The 13,847-nt window shown below is 40.8% G+C and overlaps 1 protein-coding gene across 1 annotated transcript in view; it reads left to right on the plus strand.

Annotated features, from left to right (window-relative positions):
* The window catches only part of doc2g (double C2-like domains, gamma), a 70,710-nt gene that overhangs the window by 52,232 nt on the left and 4,631 nt on the right, over positions 1-13,847 (plus strand). Inside the window, exons 9-10 of the mRNA XM_006787195.2 lie at positions 8,027-8,108; positions 8,350-8,446. Coding sequence (XP_006787258.1) covers positions 8,027-8,108; positions 8,350-8,446 — 179 coding nt within the window. The remainder of the gene's footprint in view (positions 1-8,026; positions 8,109-8,349; positions 8,447-13,847) is intronic.

Below are 13,847 nucleotides of genomic sequence, written 5' to 3' on the forward strand. Positions count from 1 at the left end.
AAAATCACATGAGAATAAGAGTGGTGGAAATGAGGAATAATTTGCTTGACAAACTAAGTGAAAAGATCAGAGGACAAAGCTGAAGTAATGGGTTGAACCTGGATTCTGCATGATTGGAAGTAGAGGACAATAAAGGAGGACATGATGAAACTGGATGGGAACTAATGTCACTTTGTAATTGGGTGTCCCGTGGCATTCACATAGTTAGAAGTTCTATCTTTAATAGTTTTCTTTGAGTTAATGTTTTTGCGGGAAAGAACGAGCTAGATCTTCTAATCAGAATATAGCTTTTAAGACACTGTATTTATCTAACATGGCAAAAAGCCAAACCCCCGTGTAAATCTAAAGCCCCACAGCTATTTAAACCAAGTGAAAAAATGCTGTGGTTAATGCCTGGACTTCTTTTTGATATGTGTACCATGAAATGGATTTGATGTTTACATCCATATTGTTCTTGAAGAGTAACTTTATAATAACTTAATAATTAACAAATCAAAAGTAAGCTGATCTTATTTTCTCTCCCCCTTGTAGCATTCCCTGGAAATGGCGCAGAAGGGGAAAATCCTCGAAGGAGACAAAAATGTCCATGGTCTCCCAAAGAGATTGCAGCAGTCATGAGACATTTCCGTGGGCACATTGCAAATGGGAAACTAGCCACTGTGACAGAAATCAAACAGTGTAAAAATGCTGAACGTCCTGTATTAGACAGTCGCTCTGTTCAAAATGTGAGAGACTTCGTCAGGAACCGCGGCATAACTCTAAAAAAAAGGAACAGCCGCTAAACGATTAATCAAGTTACAAAAATATATACACAGATGTTTGACATATATGTCATGTTTGCAAAAAGCACGTGTTCTTGTTGAAATAAACTTGAGTATTCACCATCAGATTGGCTATTATTTATATATATATATAATTTTTTTTTGTCTCTAAAGACCGTACTTAAAGGGAACATGATATGTGAAAAGCACCTTTTCTGTGCTTGAGCATGTATCTTATTACCAATTCAAGAACTCTGAAGATACACAACCCTGGAACCTTTTCTTTTGGAACTGAATATTTGTCTTTCAGTGAGGCTTTCTTATACTGAGGGGAAAAGTTCCTAAAAGCAAATTCTCATCAGCAGTTGTATAACTCAAATTAAGGAAGATATGTGCTTAATGTAAATGCATAATATACCAACTAGGAAATCTAACCTTTAATTGCTAGCCTTTAACAGAGAAGACCTGTAAATTCATGGTTAAAAAGTTACCTTTGGAACTCTTATCCCTGTATTGCTTTGACTTGAGCATTAGACATTTCATAAAGACTATAGGGAATTCACATTATAAATATGTGATGGCTCCAATACAAATCTAAGAATAAGGTTTGTCTTTGCAAATTGCATTGAGCTAGTTCTCAAATTCAGGTCTTTGTGTTTTGTGATGTTCGATTTTTGTCATAAGACCACGTTTTGTTAACTATTAATTTTAATATGCAATAGTAGTGTTTGAGTTTAGCCATGTCCCACTTATTCATTTTTGGCCCTATAATATACTTTGGTGACAGGTATGTGTGTTGTATAGCCAGTGTCCTTACAAATCCTGTTGGGTGTTAAAATGTCTAATATTTTCATAGGCGGGGCTTCTCACCTAATTATCTATGTCCTGATAAGGTTGCAAAAAAACAGGTTCTTATATCTCTAGTTGTGTTGCGTGTATAGGAACTTTGAAGTGAGATCTGTGCTCTGTGGCTCAAAACAGATTTTTTGACGTATTCAGCATCTCTCAGGGGCAAGCGGAAAGTGGTGTCCCCATAGTCCACCACCTGGGCTGGTTTGGAAAAAGTGTCCTTGCAATACATAGAAACCCGTATAGGTGTGTGTGTGTGTGTGTGTGTGTGTGTGTGTGTGTGTGCGTGTGTGTGTGTGTGTGTGTAAGAGAGAGAGAGAACTGATCAGATACAAAATGTTTATTAACATTACTGGTAGGTGTAAGTGGCCGCTCTGCAGTGCACTATTGATGATTATTTGGCACTCGTGATTCTAATTTTAATTTTAATTAAATGAAGTTCTTGTTGCGTTTAATGAAACTGGAAGAAAACCCAAAATTCTTTCTTGAACATATCTATCGGCATGTTTAGGTCTATATTGACACACAGTATGTTTGATATTAAATAAAATATGCAGCAGTCGATTATCCATCCATCCTATTCCGCTTATCTGATTCAGGGTCACGGTGGGGCTGGAGCCTATCCCAGTCACCACAGGGTGAGAGGCAGGGTAAAGTCCAGCCACAGCTGAAGCATACTGGTATGGTCATGCAGGCCTGAAAACTGGTCAGCAACCTTCTGGTAACCACAGGTCTCTCTGTTTCCAGCAGGGAGCTGCACAAAAAGCCTCTTTATTATTTTGGGTGATTGCCAGTGTAAATACTTGCTACCTGTGGTAGTAAAATTAGAAAAGGAGTGACGTGAACCAGAAATGGGCAATGTTCACCTTCAAGGTAAAAGTTGCATCATCCACACTTTTTAAAAGGTTCACCTTTTATTTTGAAGCTGAACTTCATCTTTTTCTATCGCTCAGAGAGCAGCAGGTGACTGTGGGCAACTGTGACAACCTGCTAGCAACCAAAAGCAATTTCAAGGAGTTTTTTGGTACAGCACAATAGACCTATTTGGGAGCAGTTTCACCCCGCAACTGCCAACATCTTCAAGCAGCAATTTGCCAACTGATCATGGAGTACCCATTTTTCTGGAGCAACCTCAGGTTGCCAGGGAGTCATTGGTGCTTTAGTAACTGATTTCACAGAAACCACGTGCCGATCGGTTGTGAAATATGCGTTTTTCCTCCGGTGACCAGCAGCTGCCAGGTGGTCTGAACAGTCTCGAGGCCTGTGTGACAGAAACTTTAACCAGAAAAGAAATGTGTCTAAACATTCTCAGTTTTTCTCAATGACTTTCCTTTTTTGGATTTGGAATTCATACTGATGAGACATTTATGTGTGAACGTCCATGCTAACCACTGTTTTATTTCCCTGTATAGGCTACACATTTTTACTATTAAATAATAACATTATAACTAATATGACATAAAGGTTAAAAAAAGTAACCATTCTTCATTTCTGTGTGCATATATTTATCTATCAAAGCCACAGGGAACCAGGCCAAAAGAGAAGAGATGACTGTATAAGGAGTCCAGTCACTCTCTCTCTCTCTCTTGTTAAGCTTTTAGAAGCCAATCAAGTGACACAAGGTCAGAATTATCTTAGGACTAATTTGTCTTCCATTTAAAGGACAAATTAGCATTTTAAAGACTAAATTATTCGACATCTTTCAAAAGAGCCCTGAGTCTTTTACCCTGATCTTTATGCACAATCTAAAACATGAAAAAGAAAAGTCTGTTGGAAAAAAAAAGCTATGTAAGGGCAGAAAAAGTGCAAACATGTCAAATCCTTCATGCTGACCAAGCACACTGCCGTGCTTTACAGTTTTGTTATCTCTCTGTTCTTCCACAACGAAGTAAAAAGATCATGAGGCTCCGCTGCAGCAGGCATATATTTAGCTCCTCTCTTCTAATTGTGACTCCTTTTTTTTGGCACATCTGTGTGTCATAACTTATTTTTGTTCCCTGTTTTTAACGTTGGCTCCCTCTCTTCCATCTATCCCTGTCATTTTCAGCAATTTTCCCCCTCTCACTCACAGGAGTGCTCTCATTCTTCTGTCTGCCTCTGCCTTAACTTGCCACCACGGTGGTACCGAATTTTTTGGAGAGCTGTCAAGTCGTCATGTGGGTCCCATGGTGGAAAGAAACATTTTGGGCAAAAATAAAGAAGTTGATTCTGCCTTCCTGACTACAAGTTTCATTTAATTTCTAATGCATCTATTAAAATAACAACAACAGCATGCCGACGCACCGGTTAGCACTGCATGCTTGTTAGGCTGATTAATGAGGTAGGTGTGCCGTAGGTGTGGATGTGAGAGTGTGCTCTTGCTTTGTTACCCCTGTGATGGACTGTCTTACTGTCCAGGCCAGTTTGGATATGTTGCTCCTATCAGTCAGAGTGACGGGACTAAATAATTTCTACTCTGCTAGCTCTCAAGTAAAAAATCAGCGTGATGTCCTTTCCCAGCATTTTCCAGAGTTCATGTGTCAGAAGAGCCTGTAGGGGACTGGCATAATGATGAAATGATCAGTGCACTTCCATTAGAAAATCAATCAGCTGACCCTAATGGACCCCATTAGAATCAAATGATTATTTTTCAATGACTGTTTGACTAAACTGGGACATTATTTTGACACAGACGGAATTATGACCAAAAGATGAACCTGGTATCAAATGCACTGTAAGTTGTTTGGACCAGCCACCAATGGTGGATGGTTGTATAACCCGTGCACATTTACCCAGATTTACTTTTTGAAGTTTTCTCCAGCTCTGACGGGGGCTAGAAAGATAGACCATAATTTTTTCCCCCCTGATTAGCTTCTGTTCATCGGCTCCCTGTTAAATCCAAAACTAAAAAAATTCTCCTCACATACACGATATTGAATAATCAGACCCCATCATATCTCAAAGACCTCAGAGTACCATATTATTCCAATAAACAGAGTGCTTCACTCTCAGACTGCAGGCTAACTTGTGGTTAATTTTCCAGTCTAGTCATGCAGTCATCATGGAAAATAACCAGTTTGTTCTAATGGGGTCAGTTAGGTTGCACTGATTGATTCTTATCGAACTGCCTGTACTATAATAGCCTCCACTATTGGCTTTTGTCACACATAAACTCTGGCTTTGTGACTTTCCAAAATAAACTGGGAGGCAGAGCATTCAGCTCTAAGGCCTGTCTACTGTAGAAACAGGATGTTTCTAACTTTAGAGATATTGCACAAATGTGCACTGGAGGACATTTCCTAACTCTTAAAAAAAAAAAAAAAAAAAGGATATGAAAAATATTATTAATATATATCTTTATCTTCTTTTGACTCCTTCTTTTAGAGGTCACCGCAGTGGAACATCTTCCTTTATCTCTGTTTCACGCTCCTCTGTCACACCAACCCTTCACTCTGTGAATCTTCTCTGTGGTCTTCCCCTTTTTATACCCTTCATCCAGTACATACACAATCCCTCCTCTGCACATGTCCAAACTATCTCAGCCTTGCCGCTCGATGTACTAATCCTGGTCACTCCCAGTAGACAAACCATAACATTTTGAGTAGTAGTGTAGCTGCATTAGATTTCTTAATAGTATGTGTACGGGGAGGCGTTCTCATTTCTTTGTCCACGCCTTATGGGGCTTTTTAAAGATGAGTTCTGCTTGTTCATGTTGCCTCACATTACAAACACAGTTTGTCTCGTGAACAGCGTTTAAAGGCTGTCAGCAGCAGCTGCGGTAGCTCGCTAACCCTATCAGTCACAGTCAGCCGGTGACGCAGAGCTAAAACGGTGCACGTATTCGGCACATAAACATGTGGTTACTTACTTTGCTGTTCCCCACTGTTCTTTTTAAAGAAACTGTTAGTGAAAAACTGAGGGGATTATCCTCCCGTATCTCTGTGGACCAGCATCCTGCGTCGTGAATTATTTTTCACATTGAATTTTCTGTGGCAATTTGGGCACAGTTCGGTTGCTCCTTTGTGGCCTTTATTTCCATTTACCCGATCTTAATTACGAACGTTGGTGTCAAATAATGTTTTGTTATTCTGAAAATCTGAGTTCTCCTGCGTGATTTGCCCTTGGAGGCGTATGCAGAATGTGAGTCGGCAGAGCTAAGGCTCGGATGTCCTCGAGCTTTCACTTCACCGTCTCACGCGCTGGGGGTTAAAAATATGCTTTGCTTGGCTGACTGTCTTAATTGATTCATTATTTTCTTTAAGATTTCTTTTTTATTTCTTGTGAAGTAAACCAAACTATTATGTAAACACCAGGTAGGATGCATCTCGTGGCGATAATGAGCTTTTTAATGCTTTAAACATATAGCTGAGCCTGTGTCTCGTCTTTATACATTGTTTTGAAACATTTACTGGAACAACACAGTAATTGGGACTTTAATAGGCACACAGTTAGTTTGTTACCCAGGGAATACTTATTTTGAATTGCTCAGAGATATTTAACTCTGACTATTTGACTCTGATGCATTTGGTTGTCAGGCTAATCTGATGTACGAAACTTGACCGACTTTGAGTTATATACACTCATTTGTCACTTTGTTGGGCTCACCGAAACTGGACAACAGACTGGAGAATGTTGCCTTATTTGATGAGTCTTGATTTCTGATGTGGCATTATGATGAAACATAAAAACAGCTGTACTTGGATGTATGTTTACCCCAAACAGTCTGCTGGGTAGGCCGCACAGATTATAATGTTATTTCCTGCACTCGCGTTACAGCAGCCTAACTAAGTGAAAACAAATGACACCACAGTTTCTGGCTTTTTATTAGCTTCCGTGTAGATTATCTCAACTTATGAAAGATGAAGTACATTAACTTACTTTACCCACAATAAAGAGATTCCAGGCTTGCTTGATAAATTGTGACTGTTACCATTTAACACGGGCCTGCTTCCTACATCTAGAACAGGATCATCAAAGGAAATTAAAAAGATGTTGGATAAGCAGCTCAAAGAGGAAGCACAGACCTCAGATTTAGATTCCTGGAACTCATCAGTACGAATCTGATCCGAAGCTTTAATAGTATTTTTATTTTGTTGTGTATTTTACATTAAATTGTTTTTTTTTACCCCCCACAGTTATGTCTTTCTTTGATACCATGAGTTTGTGGAATGAAGTTACTGGAGAGCCATGAATGGTTTGGGATGTGTGTGATGTAAATGTTGTCTTTTTGTCTGCTGAACCTGTGAACAAGCTTCAGTTTACAAACGCATTCATCTTGTCATGGTGGTTGATGTGCTGCCACCTAGTGGACACAACATTTGAACTCTCCATCATAAAATCTTAAGCATCTGCTGTTTTTTCTCTTTCTAGTTGACAAAGAAAAGGTCTGCATTGATGAAGGGAGTGCACTCAGATACTAAGCTGACAGATAAGCATTAAAGTTTACATTAAAAGACACTAGAATCCAACAGTAGATTCAAACTTTTTGCCACCTTGCTCTCTGTCAGTTCCCCCTCCTCCTGCTCCACCTGCATCCTCTCCATCCTTCGCTCGCTCTGATTCCAGCTCTGCATGCATCAGCTGTCAGGCCAGGATTCGTCATTGACAGTGAAAGGCTGGAAGAGTGTGATATCTCACTGCCTGAACATCTTGACTTTGAATTTATGCTGATGATGAATCTCGTTGCCCTCCAGCGACCCTTCTGTTGCCTCTTCTCTGGAGCGTATACTCCTCCAACATCAGCACGATTATGATCTTGCTGTGGTCTACAACCTCCTCTGTCTCTTTCTCGTTCTCTTTCTCTTTCAGCTGCTCTCTGTCCCTGCCATTGTTCAAAACACTTCTGGGTTACAATTATCTCATAAAGACATTTTGCAAAATTTCATTCTCCCTTTTTGTTTCTGCTATTCAGCAGACTTTACTGTCACAACGGGGCAAAGATTAAAAAAAGTTGTGGATTAACTGGTTTGATAATGAAGTTCTGGCTCTGTTTGACAGGAGTTCAAAGATCTCTGTTGCACAAACCTATTTTACATTTGAAATCACTCACTTTCTCAAACAAAATACAATCACTGTATGTTAATCTGTGCAAAACTGGTGGTGTAAGAATATCTGTTTACCATCCGTCTCCACTCCACTGCAGACAGATGGTAAACAGGTAACCTGGTAAACTGTCTCTATTTGTACCTAACACTAATTACTGCACAGCAATGCTAAATATGCATGTGTGTGATCATTTCCATTTGTTTGTCAGTAACACTAACCTAAAAGTAGCAGAATTTCATGAAATATAGGCAAAGATTAACTAGGACATTGACCGTGGCTATTTGAGTAATAGTTTCTGACAGTCTGTTTTCCAGGGGTTGTACAGCATGTTCCTTGATCCCCCAAGATCTCACTGAATTCATGTCTTTATCTGGTTTCTCTCTCTTTCTCAGCGTCTTACAGCCAGATATGGGGAAAAAGTCCAAATACAAGACTTCCGTGAAGAAAAAGACTCTCAATCCCGAATTCAATGAGGTACAGCTCCACACTTTCTCTGCAATTAACCACACCGCAGCCAACAACTTCTTTGATTTCGCTACTGAGCTCCCAATGTAAAGCATGGCAATTTAAGCATACCTTAAAGGGACTGTGTCATATCCTGCAGGTGCACCCAGCGTATCACAGAACACGCACTGAGTTAGGAATTCAGTTCCTTTCAATCACCTGTTTATGAATCATTGATGTAAATATGCTCTCATGTACCCCACCTGCACAGGAGTTTTCATATGAAGTATCCTTGGACCAGCTGGCGAAGAAGACCCTGGAGATCACTGTGTGGGACTATGACTTGGGAATGAGCAACGACTTCATAGGTAGGCTCAGAAACGCTGTAGTGTGGAGGGGAGGAGTGGAGAGGAAAGCAGCAAAGCAAAGAATGTGACCGTAGCAGACTGTTGAAATGAAAGCGGAGCAGAAAGATAAAAAAAGAAGGAGGAAAAAAACAGGCTGGGTGTGGGTAGAGAGAGGGGGAAGAAAACTAGAGAGATGAGAAGTAATTATGAGGCTTGAGGAGAACGATTGAGCGAGCAAAGAAGAGTTTGAGTGGAACAGGAAATGGAAGGGAAAACTCAAAAAGGAAGACGATTTTCTCTGGGTCCACATCCTTCATAGACTTGGCACATTAGATGGTTGCAGCATCATCAGACTGCTAAACAGCTTTGGTATGGCCCGGCGTGTATATCACAGCAACGGAGAACATGGGAGCTTAAGGAGTGATGGAGAACTGGTAGGGAGGCACAGTGAGAATGGATTACCACCCTATGAGCTCGGAGGCCTTCAGATCAAAGCGTTTTACTTTGTCTAATGTGTGTGTGTGTGTGTGTGTGTGTGTGTGAGAGAGAGAGAGAGAGAGAGAGAGAGAGAGAGAGAGGGAGAGAGAGACGGTAGGCGAGGGAGACACCCCCTGTTTAGATAAACCCAAAGACTTATTAGCCCTGCTAGGGGAAAAGGCCATCAGACCCACACACAGCCCCAGATAACAACCATTTCCCCGACCATTATCATTACAGGTTTAGCTACAGCAGCCTGCCCATGATGTTAATTGGGTCTGAGAGAAAAATGACACAGAAACAAAAAAAAGAGAGATGGAGAAAAACAGTTGATAAAGAGGTCGAGCAAGCATAGTTCCAGTGTAGTGGTCTTCTGTAAGCGTTACCATTAGAAAACAGGCTTACTGTCTTAGCAGAATACAGTAGCTTGCAAAAGTATTCGAAATAACTTTTCCACATTTTGTCACATTACAGCCACAAACATGAATCAGTTTTATTGGAATTCCACGTGAAAGACCAATACAAAGTGGTTTACATGTGAGAAGTGGAACGAAAATCATACATGATTCCAAACATTTTTTACAAATAAATAACTGAAAAGTGGGCTGTGCGTAATTATTCAACCCCCTGAGTCAATACTTTGTAGAACCACCTTTTGCTGCAATTACAGCTGCCAGTCTTTTAGGGTTTGTCTCTACCAGCTTTGCACATCTAGAGACTGAAATTCTTGCCCGTTCTTCTTTGCAAAACAGCTCCAGCTCAGTCAGATTAGATGGACAGCGTTTGTGAACAGTAGTTTTCAGATCTTGCCACAGATTCTCGATTGGATTTAGATCTGGACTTTGACTGGGCCATTCTAACACATGGATATGTTTTGTTTTAAACCACTCCATTGTTGCCCTGGCTTTATGTTTAGGGTCATTGTCCTGCTGGAAGGTGAACCTCCGCCCCAGTCTCAAGTCTTTTGCAGACTCCAAGAGGTTTTCTTCCAAGATTGCCCTGTATTTGGCTCCATCCATCTTCCCATCAACTCTGACCAGCTTCCCTGTCCCTGCTGAAGAGAAGCCCCCCCAGAGCATGATGCTGCCACCACCATATTTGACAGTGGGGATGGTGTGTTCAGAGTGATGTGCAGTGTTAGTTTTCCACCACACATAGCGTTTTGCATTTTGGCCAAAAAGTTCCATTTTGGTCTCATCTGACCAGAGCACCTTCTTCCACATGTTTGCTGTGTCCCCCACATGGCTTGGTGCAAACTGCAAACGGGACTTCTTATGGTTTTCTGTTAACAATGACTTTCTTCTTGCCACTCTTCCATAAAGGCCTACTTTGTGTAGTGCACGATTAATAGTGGGATGTTCAAGGCTTGGGAAATCTTCTTGTAGCCTAAGCCTGCTTTAAATTTCTCAATAACTTTATCCCTGACCTGTCTGGTGTGTTCTTTGGACTTCATGGTGTTGTTGCTCCCAATATTCTCTTAGGCAACCTCTGAGGCCGTCACAGAGCAGCTGTATTTATACTGACATTAGATTACACACAGGTGCACTCTATTTAGTCATTAACACTCATCAGGCAATGTCTATGGGCAACTGACTGCACTCAGACCAAAGGGGGCTGAATAATTACGCACACCCCACTTTTCAGTTATTTATTTGTAAAAAATGTTTGGAATCATGTATGATTTTCGTTCCACTTCTCACGTGTACACCACTTTGTATTGATCTTTCACGTGGAATTCCAATAAAACTGATTCATGTTTGTGGCTGTAATGTGACAAAATGTAGGAAAGTTCAAGGGGGCCGAGTACTTTTGCAAGCCACTGTATGTAGAGGATGTCACATCACAGAGGTGAGTAAACTCAGGCAATGAATTGAATGGATAAACTGAGGGAGCAACATGCGCATGAAGAGAGTTGGGAAATTTCATCTTCACCATGAGCCAAATCTAAACCTCTGAGCTGTTTCCAAACGGTTCCCTTCAAAGTCAAGTCTCAAAGCCAAAAAAGCGGATAAAGAGTTGATGAAAAGGCCACGCGAGCACAGTCTCAAAACAGTGGGACTGTGTTCCAAGTCTGATATCTCAGATTCAGTTCGATCTTGGTTTTAATCACGATGCCAAATCGCAAGAGACTTTATGTTTATTGCAATGTAATGATGCAACAACTGCACAGACAGAAACCCATGAATCCAGTTACTGCGCTGCCATCAAATCAAGCTCCAGTTCAAATTTTGAGGGCAGGTAAAAAGTGTCTGTTAGAAAATTTAAAGTCATCTGTGCTTCCCTTAGTATTTTCATTTAAAATGTGTTTAATTTGAACATGTTGCATATAAAGCTGTGGAAGTCGAGAGCTTTGAATGTATACACACGCAAAAAAAAAAGACTTTAAATTATTGCTTGATGTTTATGAGGGATAAGACCAGGTTACCAAAATTAATAAGCTTAATATTTAACATATAAAGCTATGTGACATGCTTGCTCAAAAAGTCAAATGTAATTTAATACACATCAAGTCTTAATGGTTTCTCTTTTAAACACTTATTTACCTTAATTTACCTTCAGCTACTCGTGTTCACCTAAAGGTGTCAGTCCTGTGAGGGACTTTGTGAGACTTTGAGTGATCGAACATTAATAGGTTGGTGTTTGTAAAACTGTTGATCTGATGGCCCAAAAACACTGCTGGACACGCCTCCACCCATAAAAGGATTGGAAAGTTGTGTGGAACAGAGAAATTCAGATGCAGTTCAGTGTTTCAGTAGGAACTTTGACGCCTATTGATTCTTTCAGATCTATGGCTCTGCTAAATGCTTGGTTCACCACAAGCAGTTATTCATCCGCTGGTGAGGTTTAATGAGAGGGATCTGCAGCAGAGGAGAAGTGAGGAGAGAGCAGGGGTAAAACCGTGCGAGTTTTGCACGCACCTGCTCACCAGCCTGTGCGTCAGCCGCCACGTCTCCCCCCGGCTCCAGTTCCTCATCCTTCTTCTGTCCCCCAGTGTGTGTCAGGATGGCTGGCCATTCGTTTGTCACTAGCAGCCAGTGGGCCCGGGGGAACACTCCATCGATCACTGTTGGGAGGTGGTGGGAGTGCTGCGGGGGCGTGCAGTGAAAATGACAAAGTGTTGTGCGTGATTATCCTATCGAAACTCTGTCAACAGGTTTAGACCTGTTCTACAATTGCATGGTTCTGTGAGAGGAAAGCGAGGGATGATCTGTAGATCGCTCCTCTTCTCCTCCCAGCAGCAGCGTCTCAGGCGACGCTCGGTCCCGTGCTCAGAAAAGGCGTAGATCAAAAACCGAGCCTTGTTTGCTCGTGGCTGTCAGTATCTGAGGCATTGTTATTCATGTTTTTTAGATGTCAGCGTTGTCAGAATACTGGGTTTAAAACTTTATGCTCCATTATCTGTGCAATCACAGCCATGAGAAAGGCTTTGTATCCCCAGCTTGACAGCTGTGTGCAGCTTTATCATACGTTGCGCCTCTCCGCCAGTGGCTCCATTACCTCACTTGAAGTATTTCTTGTTTCTCCACTTGTTTATTCCCAGCGCATCCAATGCTTGTAAAATCAGTCATCAAAATTTCAATTTATTGTTATTTTCCAGCTACCTTAAATTTCTCTTTCTCTCTGTCAGGAAAAATTTGACATTAAGGCCCTTTTGCTTCCTTCTGTCCTTCCATGACAGTCTGGCAGCAAATAAAGATATTTACATAAATTTTAATATATTGTATATATTATATGTTGGCTGTTCCTAATTAAATATTATTAAAGATTACTTTTTAACAACAAAGTTAAAAAAAACAAAAAAACCCAACAACAACTGGTTTGCACTTCTTCAACAGAAAACATACATTTATTAATATTGCTGCTGTTCTTAAGGTCATGTAGTTATGAAGCGCCCTGAGTGTTCCTCGACTTGCTTCCTGGAAGTATAACTATGAGCTGCAATTGCTCATCTCTATCCCACACTGGATTCCCTTTCCTTCTTCACACTTTTAATTATATTTTGGGAAGGATGATCACATTTAGAAGCTGGATCTCAGAGCTACAATGATTGTGCTATGTGTGTGGTCATGCTAGTGGCCATGTTGGGGTTACTACTCAGAAGAAGGTACTTGTCACTTTTTTTAAAAGTAATGCATTAATCAGTCCTTGGAGAAAAAACTAGTTGAAATACTCAGTAATTACATTACTCTTGTGTTACTCAGTAGCATAGCATGAGATGCATTTTACCTTCTAAACACTGACACAGATTCCTGTCTTAATAAGGACACCAGAGACCTTTCTTTTAGTGTTTAAATATGAGTACAAAGTCAACAGCCCCAAAAACACTTTACAGCAATCGCCACAGTGGTGTTTCGTTAGAACATAAGACAAAAGTCCTGCAAGACTGACTGATCATTGCTGTTTTTGCTCTGGCTGCTGTGCTGGGGGGCAGCATACATACACTCAGCTTTAACCACACTAGGGACGGGGATTATTAGTGTGCTCTCCTATCAATCAGTATTGATCAGTCATTGCTTATCAACTTATCTTTTCAGTTGCACTTGCGCTACAATCAGGTGATTTCAGTTAATGTTCAGGAGGTGGAAAATAGTGTGTAGAGTGGATATGGAGATTAGCATTATTTGTATTGTACAAATGGACAAGAGCGCAATGATAAAGTCCAAACTGCATCCTGTAGACAGCATGCTAATGCTAAGCTAGCCAAGAACCCAGAGTGGTGATAAAGCTGAGTGAATGCTGACCCCAGCCAAGCAGCCAGACCCTAAATTCAACAGGTAACAAACTGATGATCGGTCAGGCTGCAGCTTTCCTTTCCACCTGTTCATGTTTCTACAGTAAAATCACTTGAAAGTCTCTGTGCTGGTTTTCATCTTTGCTTTGTGCTGTTAACTTTGTGTTCATACCTAAACACTAAGAGAAAGATAGCATGTGTGTCCTTGTTAGG

This window comes from Neolamprologus brichardi, chromosome 6, assembly GCF_056152115.1.
Source record: "Neolamprologus brichardi isolate AB-2024 chromosome 6, ASM5615211v1, whole genome shotgun sequence".
Classification (NCBI taxonomy): Eukaryota; Metazoa; Chordata; class Actinopteri; order Cichliformes; family Cichlidae; genus Neolamprologus; species Neolamprologus brichardi.